At 35.8% G+C, this 24,658-nt stretch overlaps 1 protein-coding gene across 7 annotated transcripts; it reads left to right on the top strand.

Annotated features, from left to right (window-relative positions):
• The first annotated feature begins 1,760 nt into the window (after positions 1-1,760).
• On the top strand, positions 1,761-23,080 carry LOC131032301 (uncharacterized). 7 transcript variants are annotated; one of them, XM_057963237.2, is made up of 7 exons: positions 1,761-2,119; positions 4,024-4,130; positions 4,231-4,357; positions 7,006-7,391; positions 18,703-18,890; positions 19,430-19,629; positions 20,573-23,080. In XM_057963237.2, the coding sequence occupies exons 1-6, from the start codon at positions 2,056-2,058 to the stop codon at positions 19,623-19,625; spliced, it is 1,068 nt and encodes a 355-aa protein (XP_057819220.2). In that variant the 5' UTR covers positions 1,761-2,055; the 3' UTR covers positions 19,626-19,629; positions 20,573-23,080. The 7 variants fall into 7 exon arrangements, with proteins under 7 accessions (XP_057819220.2, XP_057819221.2, XP_057819222.2 ...); XM_057963238.2 differs by having other exon boundaries at positions 20,582-23,080; XM_057963239.2 differs by lacking the exon at positions 20,573-23,080 and adding an exon at positions 20,165-20,514.
• The last annotated feature ends 1,578 nt before the right edge of the window (positions 23,081-24,658 follow it).

The raw sequence follows: 24,658 nt of genomic DNA on the forward strand, positions 1-24,658 counted from the left end.
GACTTCTAGTGGGGGAACATTTTAACACAATTTCACAATAAATATTGCATTAAACAACATATTTCATTAAATAGGCGAGGAGCCTACCCAAATCGCTTTTCATGCTCTATTATGAAATTTATGGAATGTAGAGCCCACAATTATAGATTGGCAAGTTCTAATGTCACAATCAAGTTCTTGATTCACTGAATATTAATCTATTTTCTTATCCTTCATATATCTATTTGCAACAAATGAAATGGTCTTACTATATAATAAACATATGTTGTTATCAAGCAACGCCATTTGCCTTGTCCAATGCAAAGTAACATGCTTAAATCGAGATGAAGAACAACTAAATCTAAGATTCTTATGTGTATTGGCCAAGAAGTTATGTCATGCTTAAACTTATGGGTGGAAAAAGGCCTTATGAATGGTGCATTTGGACAATTCAAATCAATTGTATACAGGGAGGGTGAAAAACCACCTCAACTTCGCTTGTTTGTTGTTGTCCAGTTCAAACATTACATAGGCCTGGTATGGGATTGCAATAACCCAAAAAATATCCTTGTAATCCCATTGAGCTGTAGTGCCATCGTCAAATCCCACTAAAAATGGCATGGGCTTTAACGAATACACAAGTCACAGGGTCTTACTCTTCAAAAGGAAACAATAGACATTGATTGATAAGGGCTTGACATTCACAACTATTGCAAGAGTATGTGAACTTGCAAGTCTCTGCATACACCCCGCCTTCACATTATGTACATATGCAACAAGGCCCGTATGTTGGTCAACAAAAACAAGAAGATGAGTGCTTGATAACATTTTACATGCAAACTCTTGAAACAATGAAAAAAGCTTACAAGAAGCCCAAGTATGTGGTTCCATCCCTTCTTTTAACCACTTCCATTTAAAGAAAGACCTACCATTGTGTCTCTTAATAGTATATACATTTTTCTAATAAAAATTTAATTCTCTTTAATTTAATTCATGTATATTTTGTGGATTTCGAGATCATCAAGACAATTGTCTTTACATTCATTTTTATTATTTAATCCATAAGATAAGTATTCAATATAAAATGTCAAACAATTAGGCATCTAACCAAAGTTATATTATTGATTACATCTTCATTATATCTTTGTTGTTACAAGATGGACTTATACAAATAAATAATTTAATTGATGCACTTTTCTAATCTATTATTGCTTACTTCTAAATTTTCTATAATTTGCAAATTTGACATATGTAAAAAAAAAGGCAATATACATTTTCATATTATTCTTTTTATGCACTTCATTTTAAAGTAACTATCTTCCTTTAAAAAATGGGTAGTAATATAGATATAATATTGTGTTCATTGCATTTATTGTTATATCTCAAAAAATCAATTAATGTGTAATATCTTTATGACCTATTTTTAATTTCACTTGAATGATCCAATTTTTAAAACTTTCTTTCTTTAACAAGATACCTCATTTGCAATATTTAATGTACATATATAAAATAAAAATAAAAATATTCAATTACATATAAAAAAATTGTTAAATTTTTTACTTTCTTTTTATAAGATATAGATTTATTATTTTCATTCTTTATTTAAGATTATTCATTTTCATAAAGACATCTATACTATGCTCTCTCTTATTCAAGAATTCCTCCCCATACCTGCACACCAAAACAAAATATGCTTGCTAATTGAATTTTTCAATCAATATTTTTTAGATTCTTTCTTTATACTTTAATATGAATTATAGACGTTTACTGCCTTTTACCTTTAAAAAAAAATAGTACACAACAATTCCAGGCTGACATTGATGCCGTGTCAGATGAGGATTTCTCAAGCCATTCATAATATTAAAGAAAAAAAACACTTTTGTCGCTTTTCAAAATCTGAATTGCCCTCGAGCTTTTATGTTCAGTAAATATAGGCCTGGGTTAAACTCGTTTCGCTCTACCAGGAGGGTGGTAACACTTATGCAATTGCACATTTGGTAGAGCTATGCTCTAAAATTCTGTCTTGCCTTATACTACATTCAAAACGGAGTTACAGCAAAAGTAGGCCTTGTAAAGATGGACGATGTTATAATTGGACTGTTGGCAGCATTTGGATCTGCTCTCTTCTTTGGATCATATGGTAAGAGCACTTTAATGCACTCCTCTTCTCTCGTGTTTTAACATTTCCTACCGTAAATCAAGTAGGTGCATCGAATTTTGTAAAAAAATGGGTTTTTATGAGATAATGATTTTCACAGGATAGATTTGGGGGCAATGCAATATTGCTAAATTTCTCAAGTAGATCACTGGCTACTGCAATTAAAATTTGAATTTGATGAATATTAATCAGTTTAAAACTCAACAGTATTTAGTAAGAGGATTCTGTACAAAATTGTAACATTGCTATGCAAATTTTGTTATAGGTATCATCCATAAAGAAAATTTCTGTGAATGGGCAAGTAGCTCGGAAGTAGAGTTGCCCATGAATTCCGAGTTAGAATTCCTGGCCTGTCCATGCTTTTTATTATCTAATTTGTGAAGCTGTCGGAAACAGTCTATGTTCAAATCTATAACACAATGCTGACTATTGATTGAGATCATATGCTATAAACTGCGATGTCTGTAAACTGATTGGCTTCATTTTCAAAAAAGGCCGTTTCATCTCCTCTATAAAACTGACAGAAGATTGAAGATGATATGAAATGCAGTATATTTAATCTGAGAAGGGTAAAACCTCTTTCCAGTTACATAGAGGTGAGACATTGGGATTTTACCATTTGCAAGACTTGGTGATTCATCCCGCAATTAGGTTTAATCTGGATAAGGCAGCTCTCCACAAACTCTAGGTCAAATAATCTACAAACTCTTGTTTGATAACTCATTGATCTGTGAATGGTAGACAACTAGTTGGTGCAAACTTCTTAGTATTCTGAAACAAATCTTTCTGGCTGTCGCAGAACCAGAAACGAAGCTTTCACTCAATATGGATATTTTCCGGATTTGTTTGTGAGTTAGGGATTCTTTTGGGCATAATATAACTTTATGTCCTGATTATGTATTTCAAACAGGGCTGAATGATAGATTAAAAAAAACAATGTTGTACTGTTTAATATGCCACATATTTGCTGATGTGCCCAATCACTAACATAATTGATATGCAAACGGTCGATTCGGTTAAGCAGATTCTATTTTTCCACAAAAAACGCTGTTGATTAATAGGGGATATGGGAGAAGGGTATTTTGGTGGTGAAATGCTTACTTCATTTTCTCATATGCCTGAATGCACATCAATTTTACATGATAAAAAGATTATTTCTTTCACAGTTTTTAACAGAACACATAACCAAGAAATCATGTGTATGGCGGATTTGGCTACTTAATTTGTTCCCTGAAAAATGGGCAAGTTATAACCTGTTCAATGTGAATTACAATATACAATATACTATTGCTCTTCGCCAAAATAAGATGAGAATGTATGGGTCTCATTTCCAATTAAAAAAAAATATCACATTTGGCAGCCAATGCTTGATCACGGGAATATGTACCTCGGATAGCTTAAGGGGCAGATCTCATTGAAATGCCATTCAATGCTAATATGAAAATTTGTGATCAGGTTAGATTTCACTTATGTTTGAAAGAAAAAAGTGTTATACATTATGCATTGGTTGAACTCATGAGATGTGATAGATAAACCTCAAAAATTATGTTTTCTTGTAATATGTAGATTGGCATTTACAATGAGAATGGGATTGTTGAATATCTCAAGAGTCACAAGGTATGTGTTAAAAACAAATCAATGTGAAACTGCTTTTCTCAGATCTGGATTCAGTATAACATCATCATAACATTTGATGGACAGTGCTCTTTCTGAGCAAAAATCTATATAATTTCAAGTAAACTTCTTTGCTCTTTTTATAAACAATACATTAGCAGGTCATGTCTCTAATGCTCTTTCAAATCTAAGAAATCTTATAGCTTAAGATCAGTTTGGGTTTTGTAAATGAAATGTTGGATGCTTAACTTCTTATTAATATGTTTATGCAGCGGTTCCTATTAAAATGCCTGCAGCTCTTTCTCTTGATCCTTTTGTGTTTCAATCTTATAAGTCAACTGCATGCTTTATGACCTCATGGCTTGTCTTATTATATACTGTAAGTCTTTTGAGTATCAGCTATCTCTGACAGTTTGTATATACTTGACAATTTTTCTATCAATTGACCTTCTACTGTTGACTCATGGATTCTGTTTCAGCCTTACAGGTTTACCTGGTGGGGAATGTTGGGTGCATTGATTTGGGTCACAAATGGTGTAATGGCAATTTCAGCAGTTCGATGGGCAGGAATTGGCATTGCTCAATCTCTATGGAGTGGCCTTAGCAGTGAGATTTTATTCTGGATGCACATGCACATATATACACATAAAATTGATTCATTTCTTTAATGTCGATATTCATATCAAAAGTGATTTTTTTTTTAATATTTGAGAAGTACACAGTGAGGTACATAATAGTGTCAACTTAACACCCATGATCTAGTCTACAGCCCTTCCAAAACACAAGCAAGAAGGATGGTATATCAGCTGTAGCTCCTTTGATTAGAGAGTTTATATCTCTCTTAAAAATATCCTTCATGGCTACAATGCCGATGGATAATTCTGTTTTGAACATCAATAATACCTGAGGTGGATGATGGAAGCATTTCCATGAAAAGCAGCCATGCAACTGGGCATTCAAACAAATGAAATGCTGCAATGTTTCTAGCTTGTGACATGACATAAGTATTATCATTCAGCAACATAGTAGCATTGCACTTGAAAAACTTATGATTTATCCTAACCAATCATGACCCGCCATATTTGCCGTGCCATTTCCCACTTAAAAAAAAAAAAAATTGATTTTGGCTTTTAATTCAGATCTTTTTTTAGCTCACTTTTATACTTAGAAACAAAAAATAAATTACAGAATAATGGAAAACTGAACATTTTTGAAATAGGATGTAATGTCCCTTTTTAGAAAATTTCTTATTTTTGCCTTAAACAATATTTCTAATTCTAAAATGATAATTGCATTTATATTTATAAATATAACTTCAATAAAATTCATGAATTTTATTATAATATTGAAATAATTCTGAAAATAATCTTCTTAATTTTCTGCTATGTTTCTTTCTTCTAGTTTGCAGCTATTTTCTTAAATATTTGCCCTTGATAACTAGACAAGTTATGGGTTTTCGTCCAATAACTTGATAGGAGAAATTAAGGGTTTTCTTCCTTAAATCTCTTGATTTTTCCTTGGGGGGTTTACGTCCTCTTTGGCTGTAATTATTTACTTGCAAAGTCCCTTCATATTTTCTTCCGATTGACTGATGTCCTCACTGCAATGGAATGATCTCCCTGTTATATCTTATTATTGAGGTAGTCACAACCCTTCACATACAACTATTGCCCTTTGAAAGAGTCACAACCTTTCTTATTCAACCGCTGCCCTTTGATAACCTATAGATTAATGTTTCTTAATTCTAAAGCATTAGTATGACAACATGCACCACCTATTAGCATTATCTTGGTGCTACTTTTTGATAGCCTAGTTGCTGGAAATGGGTAGCAATGTATGCTGCGATTGGTAGCAATTTGGTGGGGGCATGATAGTCGGCCCTTCCCAAAATTGCTTGTCCTCAAGCAATCACAAGCTAGGATGCTCTTGGAGTTATCAGGATCTCAAATCAACCTCATAGATTTGTAATCTACAGTCTTTGATCTTCCTTGTGATGTAACTAGCTTCTGCTTCGACCCTGTGATATAATTAGGAATCAAAAACTTTTCTCTAATTGATGCTTCTCTCATTGTTTTGGTTATGTGCGACTCTATACTACAATGATGTCTTTGGAGAGTTAGGATTTGTATACTTGTCTCAACTAAATTACCCATATAGTCCTTTAAGGTTATAAGGTTGACATCAACCCCTAAGGTATGAGGAGAATTAATTGTCCAGTATTCTTCGGGCTTTCCCAATAACTCTCAACAACAAAACCAAGAGTAGGAAATTGGCAAGGTCCATAATGTAAGATAAGTTTTCTCTCATCCTCAGAGAGAGGAAACATAAAAGCATCTTGCAAAAGGGTGAGCTGCCCATATATTAAGATGAGAATTAGAAGCATGGTACACATCTATGATGTTAAATGCAATGTCCTTTTTTGAAATGGTTTTATATTCTTTTGGTCCACTTTTGAGGTTCTCACATGCTGTAACTAATCCAATTAGAGAGTTTTCAGAAAAATCACAAAGTTCTTTTTCATTTCATTTTCACCATTGATCTTGGGTAATGAATACAAACTCTTGTTTGTCATTGTTGACATCCAAAATGATAGCAAAATGTTGCATCCTCCGTCATGATGAATTATGGGAGTGTTGTGAATACCAAGATCCCGCTCCTTTATGCAAAGATGATTTTGTATTTGAGTAAAGGGATTTAGGTGTTCTTCAATATAAGTTATATCTTTTACTTCAATCAGCATACAAGTTATGTATCACGATGTCATTTCTTCTCTTTGGTGTCTTCCAACACCATATTGAAATTCTCTCTTTTTGCTTGTGGTCTTCACTTTTCTGTTTTATATGGACTCTTAACACATCCACTAAAGCAACGCAATTTATTTGCCAAGTATATTAGGTAGCCATGTTGCAAACACAGCCACAAGACATTGACTTATTAACGTTCTATCTATTTTTTTCCCACGTTTTACACAATATTTTATTTTCACCAATTCAGCTATCATGCAAATACTTTGAACTTTGCAGGAAAAAATGATTCTCTTTTGAGCACCAATTTTGACATGTATACTTATTCCTACTATAAACATGTTGACAATGTAGCTAAGAAAATGTTTATGTAATAAGTCCCTTTATGGATATGATAACTAACATTTTATTTGTCCATTTGTTTCCAGGTTCATTGAAAATTCTTTTTTTCCTTATCATATTACTATATGTTGTACATTTAGTTACTTATCCTGTACCTTGGTTTTACAGTATTTATAGCCTACATTTGGGGAGCCTATGTCTTCAAGGAGCACTTGAAAAGTCACTTTCTATCACTATTGGCATTGTTAATTATGACGTTAGGAATGATAGGAATTGGAATTGCAGTTTCTGGGGTAAAAGGATTGCCGTCCTTGCTTGATGTTTGGTTGAAGTTAGAAGTAAACTTTGTTTCAAAGAAAGATTGCCCAAAGTATAACTGCATCAAAGTTGAAGACTCTTCACAACCTTTTATAAAGGGCATGACTCCAGATGCTGGTAGAGTTAAAGGAGATTGTGACCATCAAAGTAATAATCTTGTAAAGGGCATTCTTTGTGCAGTACTTGTAGGAGCTATGAATGGCAGCTTTATGATTCCGCTCAAATATGCAAACAAGGTAATTTATGATTTCGAATGATGCTTTCCTTATATTGTTGAAATCTACTCACTTTCAATTTATCCATTAAGAATATGCATATCTTATAAAACAACTCGAACAATGGTTATACCAGTTTTCTGTTGTATTCAATGCCTCAATTTATGTCATCAACTTCAGTCCGTAAGTAATTTTAGGATTGATTATAAGTGATCAATTGATAACTGTGAGAATGATTTTACGTTTATTCTGCATGTTGATATTAACTGGGAAAATTTATCTGCTTTTTTTTAAAGGTAGATCAAGTGAGGAGTAAGGGCCCTCCCCCATTTTATTAAACTTGTGAAAAATTACAAATTTCTTGCCATACAGTTTGGCGAGGATATCAGATTGTTCAAGTTTACATTTCTGAGAGATACAAAATGAAGGGACATTGTTCTCTGTCATTACCCTGACCCTCCCTGTCGAAGAGGGCATATAAACTTCTTCAACCTGAGCCTAACATACATATAGTAAGAGAAACTATCTTATAGTATCTCTAAACATATGAGCTTAATTATCTGACCAAAAATGAAAGATTGTCACATATTAATGCTCTTGGGTCCTGTTGTGACCATTTCACACATCGCCCCATTAGAATGGGGACCCCCTCTTTTTGCTTTAGGTTTTGCTTTCCTTTTGCTTGTTTTTCTGTCTGCTTTTTAGGTTTTTGAGTGAGTGAGTGATCTGCCTGGGCTGGCTAGATTAGGGCTAAACCTTGGAAGCTCGTTTTAGGGTTTCTTTCAAGCTAAGTCTAGTCTTGTTTTGGGAGGTTGTTAGTCGTCTGCCTGAAACCTCAAGATTGCTATATTGAAGCATGCCTTTTAGGGGAGTCAAGTTGGCTTGATCAAGGAACAGGGTGAATAGGCCTCAGGTCAGGTCAGGACTAGATTTGAGGGTTTTCTTGTCAAAACTAGATTTGAGGGTTTTCTTGTCAAAGTCTTGTTTGTTTCCCTGTCTAAGTCAGTTGAGCAAAGCCAGTGAAGAAAAGGAGTTGGTTTGATCAAGTTTGATGGAGGATGAAGCAAATCAAGGTAACATCTAGCCTGGAAATGTCAATTTCGCTCTTGACCCTTCCAGAGGGTCCAAGGCGAAAATCCTTGTAAACCTCTTTTTTCTTCTCATTTTTGATTGAATGATGCTTTCTAAGGCATGTTTGAGGGTAGATTGATACGTTCTTGCCTGGAGAGGGACTTGATTGATTTTTTGAAGAGCAAGATGATACTTGAAGGAGATTTTCGCTCCTGACCCTTCCAAAGGGTCTGGAGCGAATTTCATCCTAAACCCTATTTCTTGCCTTGGACAGACTTGCAACCTTGTTCTTAGCTTGGAAAAGGACCCAACTTTTCCTTGTGAGGTGGTTTGAAACTTGAAAACTGAGCAATTTGGCCTGGAATGGAGATTTCGCTCTTGACCCTTCCAGAGGGTCCAGAGCGAAAATCACCTTAGAGCTTATTTCTTCCTAACTTTGGCTAAGTTTTGATTTGTAGGGTCTCTTGGAATGAAGATTGGACATAATTTGATACCTTTGAAGATTTGGAAGCATGCAAAATGAAGAATTTTGGACAAGAAGGGAAATTTCGCTCCTGACCCTTCCAAAGGGTCCAGAGCTAAAATCCTAAAAACTATCCTTTTTTCCAAATTTTAGACAAAACTAAGCTTGGACAAGGGTGTGAGAAGAGAATTTGGATTGCCTTAGAGTGAAATTGGGTTGCTAAAATGCCAGTTTTGAAGCCAAGAGAGAAATTTGCTCCTGACCCTTCCAAAGGGTCCAGAGCGAAATTTCCAAATTCTCCCTTTTTCTTGCAAATTTAAGACAAGATTTTTCTTTTCATGACTTGGAGAGAAGAGAGGCAAGACATTTTATGCCTTGGAAGTGATTTGAAGATGAAAGGATTTGAAAATTGACCCTAAAGAGAGATTTTCACTCCTGACCCTTCCAAAGGGTCCAGGGCGAAAATCCTAAAACCAACATGTTCCTTTCAAGTTTGTGCTAAGACAAGACTAGACCAAGGTAGAAAAAGCCCTTGAGACCACCTTTGAGTGGATGTTTGTTTCAAAAAATGATGATTCTAGGTCAGAGAAGGGTTTTCGCTCCCGACCCTTCCAAAGGGTCCACGGCGAAAATCTCAAAATCCCCTATTTTGCCTTGCAAGATCAAACCAAGCTTGGGTGGAGTGAATGAAGAAGACCATTGCCTAGCCTTGAGGGGTGGATTGAAGTCAAAATGATGGAGGAGTAAACCTAAGCAAGGAAAATCGCTCTTGACCCTTCCAAAGGGTCCAGGGTGAAAAACATCAAAGACACCTTTTCCTCCAAAATTCGAGTAAAACTAGGCCTGGACTACAGTAAAAGAAGCCATTTGGAATGCCTTGAAGAAATTTAGACCTTCAAAAAATGAGAATTTTGAGCTCAGGAGAGAATTTCGCTCCTCACCCTTCCAAAGGGTCCAGAGCGAAATTCCCAAAAAGAACAATATTTCCTTCAAAAATTGATGAGCCAACTCAGTGATGGAGATGAATAGGCCCTGGAGATTGCCTTGAAGGAGGTTAATGATCAGGCTAAGGTGAGTTTTGACCTAAAATGTAAAAATCGCCCCTGACCCTTCCAAAGGGTCCAGGGCGAAAATCACATTTTCATCTAATTCGCTCATGAGAAATGCTAAGATTTGGAATGCAAGACTTTGTCAGGGAAAGACAAACATGAGCTCGCCTTCCGGGAGATTTTGGAGTCAAGGAAATGAGATATTCAAGTCTTAATTTGAAAAATCGCTCCTGAACCTTCCAAAGGGTCCAGGGCGAAATCATCACAAAAGCCTATCATTCAACCTTGTTTGACTAAGTCAAGGGCAAATCGCAAGATTGTGAAGACAAGAGCATGAGAATTTACAAATCTAAGTTGTGAAAATTTCAATTCATGAAGTGAACACGCCTGGATGTAAAGTTCAAACAAGCCTTGAAGTGGTTTAGACCTTCATCATCTTGGATATTTCAACACCTAAGGAGGAAAGAAGCTTCATTAAGCCTCAATCAAACCTCAACATTCCTCAATTTTCACTAAATTTGTCAAAACTAAGACATTTGGGAGAGCTAGATCAAATTCGCATAATTTAAGGCCTTTATAATTGAATTAATTAATTTTCAAGCCTTAAAACAAATGAAAAAGAACACCTTTCAAGTCTTAAAATTAATTTTAAAATTTAAAAAATAAAGGTGAGCACTCAAATACATTTATTTGCTTTTACAAGCAAGTCGGCCCCCTTTTAAAAGGGATTTTATCTTGTTTTATTGCTAATTTGTTAGGTCGGCCTCATGGTTAATTAGGGTGAGCGCCCTATATAAGAGAGGAGTGTTGTAGCATTTTCAAATCATTCATTCATTATTCTTCTCATGCGAATTTCAAGAGCAGATTGGAGGAGCGAATTATACCAGATCGGAGGCGAATTTCTTGCTAAATTGGAGGCTAATTTCCAGAATTTGCTAAGTGGTTGGAGGTTAGTGGAAGGCGAACTTCTTTTGAAGGTTAATTGAGACATAATTCATCCAAAGGGAGATCAAAATTCAATCCTTATCGAGCAAAATCTGATCTTCTTTCTTCCATTTTCCAAGGTTCATAGTTAAGCTTTCAAAGAAGGAGGTATGAAGAATCAAATTTTTGAAGTTCTCATTCAAGACTTATTTTGATTTCAAAGCAATCTTTTAAAGTCCAAGTCTTGAAAATCTAATTTCCATTCATAATTAATTTGAGAATATATAATTCCTGATTTATCATGTCATTTTCAAATTAATGTTTTGAATTATTCCCTTGAAAGGTCTTAAATTCTATGCTTTAAGGTATGATGCTTAAAGACTAATTTTAAATTTTTGTGTAGGCATCAAATGACGACCCCCAAAGTCGGAGGATCTACTACTTGGCATGCTCTCATCAAGGAAGATCAGAGGAGCGACGAATTGGAGACCAGGATCATGTCCAAGTGGAATAATATCGGAGACACCAACTTAGGAAACTTCAATGTGAAGAAGTTTCGAGAGGTCCCCTACATTGGCAAGCCATCACCTATTGCGAGGAGGATAATTGAGAGTGGCATAATCAAGGCTGCAGGTTTCCCTCCCACAGTCAAGTGTCATGAGTTGATGATTGAGTGTGCCAGCCACTATGACTCACAATAAGGACGATCGTAACCAAGGACGGTAACATCTTAGCCTATCTTTCAGAGGAAGCTATAGGCGAAGCTCTTCATCTTCCAGACCATAAAGACATGATCTACAAGAGCTTGGAAGGAGCAAGGTCGATCTATGAAGATGATCCTGAGTCTTGTTTGAACTTCATCAATAAGAATTGGTTGCTCAAAAGTCGGCCTCGCCTGAACAAGATTCCCAATACACCACATAGGATTGACTTCCAGGAGGAATACAGGAACTTGATAACTTTGCTCAATCGAGTTACAGGTGCTTCTCAAGCCTTCTTCTTCGACAAGTGGATGTTCTTCTTCATACAAGTGATCGTCCAAGGAAAAGGAATGCTTCATTGGGCCAGAATCATTAGCAATTGTCTGGACGTGCAGTTGAGAAGGCTAAGACCCACCAAATCATTCCACATGAGCTCATATGTTATATATGCCTTGGTCAGGAGTTTCGAGTATGCAGGGCTACCTCACAGAGGAGTGATTGGAAGAGGACCCGGAGAAATAAGAGTTTGTGATTCTTATGTTCAACTGCATCATCCGCCTAGAAGTGACTACAAGTTAGTCAATGACACCTTCACGATGAATATTACCAGGATATTGCAAGGTGGGATTCACAATCGATTGTCTTTGGATGCACAAGAGCTTGTGAAGAAGCATGGTGCATGGTTCATTCAGTTTCAAAAATTCACATACATCAGAGTTCATGGGTGTCCTTCACCTCCCTACATGTTGCCAAGATATCCAACAGATAGGATAGTACTACTTGAGGTGACTAGACAGTTGGCAGCTTATGCCAAGGCATCCAGACACAAGCATGGAAATGGAATTCCCGTGCCCATCATACTAGGGAATTCAGTTGAAGTGTGTCCTAATACTCAAGTCGCGGAAGATGCAGAAAACGAATTATCACTATACTCATTCACATCCTTTGCCTCGAGAGAGAATTTTGATCCTCATGGTTATATGGAGGAGATAGTCGGCAAAAAGTACAAGCATGAGTTTCAGGTGGAGGACTTCTGGATGAATGTCCCAGGCGATTTAGAGGTCAAAAGAAAGATGCATTCCAGGCTACCCTTAGATCTCATCAGGAAATGCAAAATTTATAGAGTAGCCGATCAAGCCCAGGATAATGGTAGATACCTCCAGTCATCCTATGAGAAGGAAGACAAAGAAGTGAAGATAGATTGGAATGAGCTCGAGGTTTTAGACTTGAGAGCTTTGATGGCTCCCGTTTTATCCTGCACTCGCAGATGGGTGGATGTACAGCATCAAAAGTTGAAGGAGCAGAATGTATCTATGACATTCACCTTGGAGGCAAGACCAGAAGAAGGAGAAGCAAGTATGAGTGAGAATACTTCTCATTCTAAAGGCTCAAAGAGGAAAGAAGGACCTGAGAAGAGAGAACCTTCCAAGAAGAAGCAGAAAACAAATCCTGATCGCCCACCAAGCACATCTTCTGGGCATGAAAAGGAAGCAAGTCAAGGGGAAGATCAGAGGTAGATAGTATATGAAATTGACGAGTCTATGGAATCCATGGTACAAAATGATAAACAAGAGAAAGGACAGACACCTCAACATTCATCAAGTCAATCTTCCCAAGTTGGTGCTAATGAGCAACATGAAGAAAAGAATGATGATGAAGCAACATCTCCTTTCCGGGAAGATAGACCTCTACCTAAAGAAATACAAGTGAGGGAAACAAGATCTGCCATTCCTGATTGGCTGAAAGAGAGACTAACAAGGGTAGTCGTGGTTGAAGATGAAGAAGATGTGTTTGACTTGGAAAGCCTTATAGGAAATTCTCATGAAGTAATAAAGAAGAAGGCCACAAAGATGTCTAAGGTAATTAGAGATGAGATATGATCCAGAAAAGTGCAGATAGCTACACCAGTGGTGGACAAATATGAGGATGAGATTCTTGCAGAAGAGTATGACTTAGAAACATTTGAGCTTGGTCCACTCACCTCCGAGCAAGCAATGGAAGAAGCAACTGATTCATTTGAAGCACTTAAAGACAGACTTAAAGAAGAAATGGAAAAGAATAAGAAGCTTGAGAGAGAGGTCAGTGCTTGGAGGAACTATTTTAGTCATCTTAATCGGCCCTTGAGACGTCAGGATCCAACAGTATCTCCTTTACATGCACTCCCTCTTGAATCAGTAGGTGAAGCAGAAAGGGTGAAGAGCTTGGTTCAACTTATGAGTTCTTGGATTGATGAATCTCACAAGGTAGCCGTTGAATTTGCAACAAGAATGATGAAGACAGTTCATCGAGCTATCCAGGTCCTTGAGATTATCCATAATCTAATGATAACTGTAGCTGCATTCACTCACACTAGAGATGTTATCATCCCAGTCTTACAAGTGATAAGAGAAACACCAAGACGGATTCTGACGCAAGAAAAGATAATGGATGGAGGAACCCATAGCCTCCTACAGTGGTCAGCTCTGCTCTAGATGAAGGAAGTCCTTTTTGAAGACGTCAACACCAGATGCAGTCGAGTTGAAGGCATCATTCATCCAATTCAAGATAAGGTGTTTGAGGTGTTGTGTACCATTCTTGATAGGCGGATTGAGATCGAGATAGGTGTGGACATCCAAGAGTTGGAGGATAGAATCAAGGTCATCTTTTGCAAGAAGGAGAACATCACCATAGAAAAGCAACGAGATCAAATGTATACTACTATGTTCTTGATTGAGAAGACCAAAGAAATTGAACCTGGATGGGAGACGACTCTTCTCACTGCTTTTGATCAAGTCCTTCACTTGGAAGAACGAATGAAGAATCTTCCTGAGATTCCCATTGCTGAGATTGAGAGAATTGTGTCCAGATTCATTGAATATGCTAAGAAAGAGCATAGGAAAGGGAACAAGATTCCAGATGAAAAGTTGTTATAGGATGATGTGGCAACTTAATTCCTATTGGTCTATTTCTCCTCGGTATTTGTGCCAATTCTTTATTGGCTATGGATTAGTAATGTTTATCTAAATGGGGACTTTTTTGTAACAAACCCTAATTAGGGTTTAGGTGTCAGAATCTCAGCCATTGATCTTCTTTCGATCTGAGACCGTTCATTGTATTTGAGGATGCTATATATGCCCTCACTCATTTCATTTTTAGGGGTTAGAAAAGAGAGAGAGCTTAGAGAGAAGAAAGTTAGAAAGTTATTGTTGTAGCAAGATTGAGTAGTGAAGAAAGAATTTTGAACAATTGTTGTCCATTTGGCTATGAGATCAATAAAATATTGAAGTTATGGTGTTTTATTGCAATACTTGTGGCTACCTTCATGATTGTTTATCTTCTTGAATCACTCTCAGTTGAAATAGCATTTAAGTTCTAAGTTTGAAGGACAAAGTGTTGTGCTTGATCTTTGATAAGATTCACATTCCAAACCACTAGCTTCTTACTGATTGTAAGAACACCTTGTGTGGTCAATTGGAAACATTGAGATTGATTAAGAATTCAATCATTCTTGGAAGTATTGATATGTATCTCTATGATAGTATCCATATCCTTGATGATTTGAAAGTTATTGAATCCCCTTAGAAGATCACATCAATTCCAGTAGAGTTGTAATTCCTTGGCGATACTGAAATTGGTAGAATCTTATCAAGTCTAGTCTTCATTGAGTCATTCTTAGGATTAGTTCAAGTATTCCTTCCTTGAAACCCTTATTTTTTGACATTTTTTGAAATCTGTTAGTGTTAGGAAAATCCTGTTCCTCCATTTGGAAAGAAAGTAACACGGACAAGCTTTCTCTGAAAGTACGTAAGGCCCCTTGAAGAAACAGCATACACAAGGACCACTGGTGCTTATCCACACGTAGAGATCCTACAAAAAGAACTTTGAAGTCATCCCGATTGATCCTTTTCGCGACATCTTCAGCATTCGAAGACTTTAATCAAGAGAGGATAAGGTACCTTTAGGTATTTTATTCTGTGTTTGGTTGTGTACAAAATACACATCAACAGGTCCATACATGCCATCTTCATGCTTTGCCAGGCCGGCATGCTGAATCAAGAAATGAATCATCTTTTCTGCCTTTGCCAAATTATATCTCTCCTGGAGAGGAGAAGATTTCTCTAGTGTACACAATTCAAAAGCATTCATAGTTGGGCTATATGGGTTGACCCCAATACAGCCTTTAAGAAAACATTGAATGGCAGCCACCACTTTAATAAGAGCCTCCAGTCTCTTGATACCCCTGAGTCCTGACAATATAACTGAAGCCATACCCCTAAATTGATAGCAGGTGCAAGGGAGAGTGGAAAGCTTTATTGGTGAAGCCTTGTCCACAACCTCATTGATTCCAGAGCAAAATTTACTGAGAGCCTTAGTTATTTCCTTGTCCTCCGTAATAATGAAGACATTGCTTACAAAAATGGAAGAAATATTGAATTCACCTGATGTTTCACGGCTCCCTGAGGAAAATTGCTGCCCAGCACTTATTTGATCACAGTGAGCATGTTGTCACCCTGAAAAAATAACACTTTCTTCATTCTGCCCTCAATGATTTCCCCCATGAATGCCATCTGACGGACATTTGTTCCCAGCAGAATCAATGGCTTCATGGTGACAGGACAGTGCGGCAGAAAGATTGTTTTGGATATGCCAATCCAAGAGCTGGCGGGTATTAAAGCCAATTCAATGCATGAAATAATGAACAGTACTGCCAAGTAGGGAAACAATTTGAATATGAAATTAGCATCCTCACAACAGATTTGAATGTGCTTGTAATTGTTATTATGACGCAGGGGTCACTTCATGCTCATTATCCAAAACCCACAAAGATTTGGTCACATTCGATGGAGTCACCACTAACAAGATCTTCCATTTAATCTATTCCTTGATTTGAGAGATAATCAGCAATTTTGTTTCCCTCTATAATAATGGTTGATACTTGATAGAGAAAGAACAGAGATTATCCAATTCGTTGAATGCCTTTTTCTTAGGCATACGAGGATGACCATAGAATTCCCTTCAATCATAATATTGTCAAGGCAGCATGCCTTTGCCAACTGTAGTCCAAGAAGCAAGGCTTCAGTTTCTGCTTCATTATTTGTGCCTGGTTTGAGCTTTTTGGAAGTTGCCTTGATCAGACTACCTGAAGAATCACAGATAACACAACCTGCCCTGGAGTGTTCCAGGTCACTATGAGAGGCGCCATCAAATTCAATTTCCAAGTGCCATTTGGTGGCAGATTCCATTTGATGTTAGAACAATCAATTGAGGGAAGAGGAGAGCTAGAAATCCCATGAACAAGAAAACTTATCTGCATGTATTAGTTTTGTTTTCCTAGCAGAGTACTTTTCCATTTCTGTATGCTTTGGTCTCATGTTCTTCGACCGTTATAATTTTATTGTATCTCCTCATAAAAATGTGGATTTCACATGGCTCAGTTACATTTCAAACTGACGAGTTCATTCGAAATCCTTTGTTACTTATTGATAGTTCCAATGTCTTTTCCTTCATCTTTCAATTTTAATTCTCCTTTCTTGCTCCGTATATCCTGATGATGGATCATGGAGTGTGATCCAAAATATTGATGGTTAAAAGTTATCACACAGTTAAATCCAAAAATACAAATTTCTAAAATTATGGACTGTGGAAGGTTGACGTCTTTAACTGTCCAACCTTACCTTTTGCCTCTCGATATAGAGGATATTTCAGCACTGGAACAATTTCTTGATCCATGTGCATTGTTTTGATAGGTAAAAATTTAAAAAACAACTATGGCTGATCAGTAGCTGCAACCATTTAGAACATCCAAAATAATACTTCGTAGCTTTAATAACTTATCTTTAGCTGCTTTTGTTAAAAATAGTTTCTTTAAAAATTAGTTATGAAAGCCCACAACTATAATTTCATTTTGTTCTAAAATGTCCTGCTATTCATTGTTGGAAAATTAAATTTATTTCTTACTTTGGATCTTAGTTCTGACTTGGGATTTTCTTCTAATAAATGATTGTCCACTGACGAAATGGTTAAAATAAATGACATTCCAGGTTCCATTTAAATACTATCAAAATACAAATGCACTGTTTCTGACCATAAAAGGTTGGAAATATACAAAAATGAGCATGATGAATAGTTAGTGTAGTTCACTCCAAATGTCGGTATAAAAACAATGCAGCGATATTCAAAAAATAATGTTAAAAAATAAGCAGTTTAGAGTAGTTGTATTCATAGTTATTTTAATAGTTTCCCTTGTGTGCAACAATTTCTGTTTTCTGTTTATTAATTTTTGACATTATAATTTTAGTATCCATCTACATCTAATAGGCCTAGGCTTTAGCAATGGCATAATGGTTCAACTGTCTTGATGTTGAAAATGGATTGAACCATCTACAATGGTAATATTATGGTCGTTTATCTTGAGCAAAGTTATATAGAGATTGTAAAATTGAACTGTGTTATCTCCATATTTGAGCTCGATGGACCTTTAGTGATAGATCTAGGAAAAGTTTCAATACACCACAGTGCAATAGCATACCTGAAATATATAACTTCTCAATGGCAAATGATATCTTTATGATCACATTTCCGTTGGGTAACTTCTCCAGTATTTGAAGCAACAAAAGGTAGCTTGACATTTACCTGATTTATGTTCTGCAAAATTGATTATCAGATATCATTAAAAGATAGATTTCAAGAAATAAAGTACCTAATAGTAATACAAGTCCAAGGAAATGTAGATGGTGATAGTTTAATTAGCATGTATATACATTTCTATCTCTATTTAAGATGGAACATTTACCTCTATATCTGATTGTAGTTTTTGTTGTCTGGAAGATAACTGGGCCAAGTGCTGAATGCTATGGAGTTTCTATCATTAAAAAATGCTAACCTAGTACCCACATTTTTATCGAGTATTGGCAAATAAATTAAAATATAATAGCTGGATAAATCACGTTCCTTGAACATTTTAGTTCGTCCTTTATCAGACACGATTCATGTCCTTTTGCTTCTTGGATTATACTGCTTGTTGTACACATATTTTACTTGCATATATAGCATGTGTCTTGAAAGCATTTGTTGGCTTCTGAGACTTCTGATCTATTTGGCTGTCCTATTGAATCTAAAATCTATTGGTGTTTTTGTTTCTGCAGGACGTTGTTGGAGTAGAATACCTGGTGTCCTTTGGAATAGGGTCCATGACAATGACACTGGTGCTTCTTGGCACTTATACTATTGTTTTAGTCTTCCAGGGAAGGCCCCTACCTTCTTTGTATGTCCCTGGAGCGGTGGGCCCAGCTTTTCTTGCAGGTCTCCTTTGGAGCTTGGGAAACTTTTTCAGGTTTTCACTGCAAAACCCTCATTGCATAAGGAAAATGATTCTTCTTTCTTATGTGTGAAAAGCACAAAGAAACCTTAGGATACCTTCTTTTGCTTTTTTGATCACCAGATGCTTATGTTAGTTAGAAATTTGCACCTGCCTTTTGTGCCCCTCCCCATTCTTTATGACTTGGCTAATTTGTGTGGCTAGCCTACAAAATGCAAGATATAATATATATACATTATATCCCACTTTTCATTTGCTATTTATATGTTTGAGAAAACATAGACAATTCTACTAAAAGCAGAATTGTGTATTACAATGATAAATCTTCTTAAGATTTAGTGGTATTTTTACAGAATAGAATGTTTAGACAATCTCGTTTTTCATCTGCTATGTATATGTTTGAGAAAAATTGGAGAAGTTTACTAGAAGCGAAACACTTTACATGTAATTTTGGAAACTAGAGGGAAAGCAAACTAGTTTTCTACTTTTTTTGTAATAGATATCATTGTACTTTTTTCTTCTGTTTGATAACAGAGGTCTTTGTTGCCATGTAGCATATATGCAACTTTGGACTTGGGGGTAGCTCTTGGATGGCCATTAGTTCAGTGCCAACTCCTTGTAAGTGCCATGTGGGCTGTCTTTTTCTACAAAGAGGTGACAACTAAGACTGGAGCAGCCTTACTATTAGGATCATCTATACTAGTTGTCTCGGGCGCTATAATGCTCTCAATATTTGGGACAACCGGGTAATAAAGTAAACTCACTGTGCTGGACGTTCTTTCCTATTTGTTGTTGATTAGACATGCTGGTTAATATTTTTTCTCTGAAGTGTGAAGCATTCATTTTATTTATATTTTAAGTGGCATCATATTAACATTTAACAGAAAAAGTAGCAAAGCATTGACAAATTTAGAAGATATTCTGTTAATGAAACGCCCTAGCCCAACAAGAATGATGCAATGCCAATAGAAAAAGCTACAAGAAAATGATGTATAGAAAAAGCCCCTACAGCACAATAAAATGCAGAGCAACAGTTTTTCAATGATCAACATAATGATAAACAAACAAATTTTATTAATCAATAAAATCAAAATATAAAATTATTTACCAAAATACAGGCACATCTTTTTCCCAGAAGATCATTATCATTCAGGAGCTTCTACATGCAAAATTTTAAGGGAACTATATTGATATTGTGTATCTTTTTTGGGTTCCATATCAAATAAAAATATTTTTGTCTTAAAACACATTCAAGCAGTTGTTTTTCATTTTTGATAGATTAATTGCAGGTTCTGTTGGGCTCTGCACCCCTGAAAAGAGGATACAAAAAGGTAGCCGTCACTGCAAACTACTAACATTTAAATCTGAAGAAGCTAAATATATATTCTTTCCATGTTCTTTTCCTTATGTGATCTCAAAATCATTTGGGAAGATGCTTTTTTATTAAGTGAGCTTTTCTGTTGGAGACTCTTGTCCATCCTTTTTGTTACATCCCTTTTTCTCATGAACAATTTCATTTTGTTTTGTTGCATAATAGTGATGTGGAGTTTATACTTGAAACTATGTGAATGCATCAGATGGATGAGATACATTGAAAGAACGAGTTTTTATTTGATTAGATATGCAATCTGATGTTTTGATATGTATGATTCTAGATATGATCAAAGTTATGACCTAACTACCTCTGTGAAACTAAGTGGATGCAGGAACCCCCGTCACCCTCAACGAGGAGAGGGAGAGTATCATGGGGGAGAGGGGCGCAAACATGAGAAGAGGTCAAAGTTGCCATCAATGCCAACTTATGCACAACTAAGATAAGTTGACCTTGCTAGGTTTAGAGTTGTCGACCTAGCGTCATTTTGGTTAGTGTCGGTAATATTGTTGTTGGTGGGTTTGAATCTTGTGTAGGCTATAGTATGTCTTGTTAAGGTCGTCACCACCTTGCCAATAACTTCTGATATAAATTTATGTTTCTGGAATAAAATAATGACTTAAATTAAAACGAGATATTGGTTAAACACAAACACATAGACACAGACACAGACTCACTCACATGTGTTTTACGTAATGATAATAAACACATGCATATACATATTAAGTTAATACCTTTGGAAATTTAATACGGCTAATATAGCTGGACCCATATCGGTCCATTATGAGTAATACTTATATCGAGCCATAATGTGAATTGGCAAGTATGAGAATAATATGCGGTGGGGATTCTAATAATCGACACATGGATCTTTTCTTGAGTTAAAATGAAATGAAATTCAAATTGTTAGTGCTGCATTCGTCTGAGCCGTTTCTTGATCTCTTGAAATTAAATGATATTTGGAGTCCGGCCATATAAGGACGGAGCTCGCTCATTCTTGGGGGGATTATAATTAATCACTGAGAAAAAGATAGCAGAAAACATTGGCGCATGTATTTGGAAGGCGTAAGCTGTGAGAGATAGCTACCACGGGTTGTGGAGAGGGAGCTCGATAGCTTTAAAGCTGCAGTCTAAGCAACTCAATGACTCCAATCCTCAAACTCAGGCATGCGAAGTCTCACTTCTTTTAGTTTTTACTAGTTTTGAATGAGTGCGAGCTTGTATAGCTCTGTAAATAGTACGGCTAATTCATATTCCATCTTTCCTTATCAAGCATTTTCTCATGAAATAATATGAGTCTTATTGTGTCAAAAATCCGCCAGAATTAATAGAAGCCAGTAATGCATGATACGTATTTCAATGTCATCTTTCTGCCAATAATGAAAAGATAACAACTATAGCAAGCCTATCGAATCTATTTGCTCTGGTCAAAATGTAAGTTTACCTAAGCAAAACTATTCTTTACTCAATCAAACTGAATCTTGAACGCAAACACATAAACGGGTCTAAGGAACCCTGTAAATTATTTCACTAAGGAAAGACATTGTGAGTAGTTATTATATTCTTTAGAGGCTGCAATTGGATACGTATAAGGGAGTAGCCTAAAACCTAATTTTTTTACTTAATTCAAGAACAAAAACCATTTCATGAACTTGGGTGGAGACATTGTTGTCTCAATAAGAAACACTTTGTGTTACTTAGAAGCTTCTCTCTCATGAAGACATAGCTGCAAGATAGGAATCTGATTGTATTAGTTGCAGAATTATAGTGGACAATTCCAATTCTTTATTATTAGATAAGAAGAACAAGCTCATGAATGGTCACCTATTTGGAATAAGAAATGCATTTTATTGGCCTGCACCTATAGGCATGCAAGTAATTGCAGTAAGAGGAAGAGTATGCATTCAATTAGGGTGCAAAATTGGCATACAATTGTATGCATGCAGAATGTAGCAAGTGCACGTTAAGGGTATGCATGTAAGGTGCTATTATAGATTCTTAGATAAATTTTTAAGTAAGAATTGAATTTCTTGTTCAATTATACTTGTTGGATCGTACAAGGAAATGTCAGTTGACTAGTGAGCTTAGCTGAGTGTAAATACTTTTGTAGATGCTTCAAAGCTGCAAGTTAAAACCTTCCAATCCATATGAACAAGATAGAAATGATTAAATCATGTTTCTAGAGTTCTCCATTGCTATTGCATGTGATTAAATCATGTTTCTAGAGTTCTCCATTGCTATTGCATGTGAACTAGAACGTCATAACCTCAATGCAGAGCAAGCATGCTCTTAAGCCATTGTCGACCTCCACCAGGTTAATTAGAACACAAGAATATATAAGTATCAAGTTGAGTAGGGTGGGTGGACAGATGATTGCACACATGTCGTGCATATTTAACAAGACTAAATCCTTTGGCCAAGGTGGTGCATTGTTCTGCATGCGCCCGTTAGTTCACCAGAACCAGATACCTGTAGAATAGAACCAGATACCTGTAGAAGTCTATAGTGTGCGACCGACTAGAGGTGTGTAAGTTTCTAAACACCAGGCTCAGATGGCAATTAGATCTAGTCTTGTGTCCGCACCCTCGCGAAGGGTAGGGCCACTTTTGGAAGGAAGGTGAGCGGGGGCAACCGCCAGGTCTATGGTCGGAGGTAAAGCATCCCAATGATACTCTCCCTCAAGCAGAATATGCCAATACTTGATTGGACATCAACTCGTATAAAATACGAGACATTGTAGCTTCTAAACTGTTCTTCATTTTCTCATCATGTTCTGTATGTTTACATGATGTAGTGGATTATAATATTTAGAATCGCTTGCTTTCAAGCTTTCCTTTTAGTTAGTATTTAATACTTACATGTCAAATTGTGAAAAGATGAAATTATTATACAAAATTTTGTTTATGCAATTTTAGATAGCATTCTTTAATAAAAGATGCATATTGTTCTATAAATTTTCTTGTCAGATTAAAAGGTGTTGTTACACTTTTTTAATTTTTTGGTAGTTACATCCTCTAGAGCTAAATCCCCAAACTTCTCAACAGAGGGAAATTCCTCCTCCAAAGGCTCTAAATGAAAAGCCTCAGATCCAAGCTTTTTCTAAGGTAAAAGTTCTTTAGTATAAATTATGAACCATTGTTTTTGCTTCTTTTGAACTAGCATTTTGTTTCATCCAAAGGCATCGTAATATTTGCTTCCTAATCATTCTCTAGGTTGGAAGGCACTGCCTTTTTCCTTCAAATCGGGCTTACAAGGAGAAGGCTTTTGACTAGACTGAATAGATTGCATTTCTAGTCAACCAACAAACTTGTTATCCCGAACAGTAAGAGGAATGGAAGTACATCCCATAGCCGAAATCCCCTCTAAAACTTAATCCTTGAATAGAGAAGCTTCATCTACTTGGCTATCTTCCATCGGGTTGTACTAGAGGCATACCTTTTTTCACCTAGGTATGCATTTGATGAATACCCAAGGCTAACAGGTTTTTACGTTTAAACGCCAACTTTGTAGAATAGAGTTGTTTCTAGATCTTATTGCCAACTTTCATCCAAATTTCAGCTAGAAGATTGTTGATATTCAAATTTGCACGTTCGTGCACCTCTACATGGGAAATCTTGTAAATGTGGGGTGTGATGTACAAGATAACCTCTAGATTAAAAAGACGACTCTCCTTATGATATTCAATGAGTTCTTGATTTGACTTTAAGAGGAAAAGGGAAGAGTTTGTGTCACAACCTTATTTTATTATTTATTTATTTAATCATTTTATTAATTATTATTTATGAATATATATTAATGGCTATGTTATTTATGAACATCGAATTGTAATTAAAATATAACTCTTGACTAATTTTTATCAAGATATTATTAATGACTAAATTATTGTTTATAAATTATTATTTTATTACCAATATTAGAATTTTAATATTTTATTAAAAGACATCTCATGATATTAATATTTACATATTTTATTTTAAAAATTATCTAATATTTTATTTATAAATTAAATGTTCTTTATATTAAAAATCTAAAAACAAAATTATCATTTTATTTAAATATAAAATGAATAATAATTAAAAAAAGAATCTTTATTTATAAGAAAATAAGAAAGTAGATAAACAAGGATAACATGCATATGTATGTATATGTATTTATCACATGTAAGGCAACGGAAGTTGGAGAGTTTTTCGATAGAGAAAAATACTGAGAAGATGAAATTGAACTATTTTTAGAGGGGAGATAATTGCATACACATGAAGGATAAGATTTTATAAGAGGATTATTATGGGGATGCACAATAAGAGAATGGGAATAGATCGGGTTATGGCATTCTGAGCAATTAAACAAGGCGGCAAATGCAAATATGTGGGGAAAATAAATTGTGGCACACTATATTTTGAGGATGAAATCG

Source organism: Cryptomeria japonica, chromosome 8 (assembly GCF_030272615.1).
Source record: "Cryptomeria japonica chromosome 8, Sugi_1.0, whole genome shotgun sequence".
In the NCBI taxonomy this organism is placed as follows: Eukaryota; Viridiplantae; Streptophyta; class Pinopsida; order Cupressales; family Cupressaceae; genus Cryptomeria; species Cryptomeria japonica.

Coding starts and splice junctions, on each gene's coding strand:
- LOC131032301 (XM_057963237.2), top strand. CDS start 2,056: ATGGACGATGTTATAATTGGACTGTTGGCAGCATTTGGATCTGCTCTC. Junction 4,131..4,230: donor GGCTTGTCTTATTATATACT/GTAAGTCTTTTG, acceptor ATTCTGTTTCAG/CCTTACAGGTTTACCTGGTG. Junction 7,392..18,702: donor CGCTCAAATATGCAAACAAG/GTAATTTATGAT, acceptor TTGTTTCTGCAG/GACGTTGTTGGAGTAGAATA.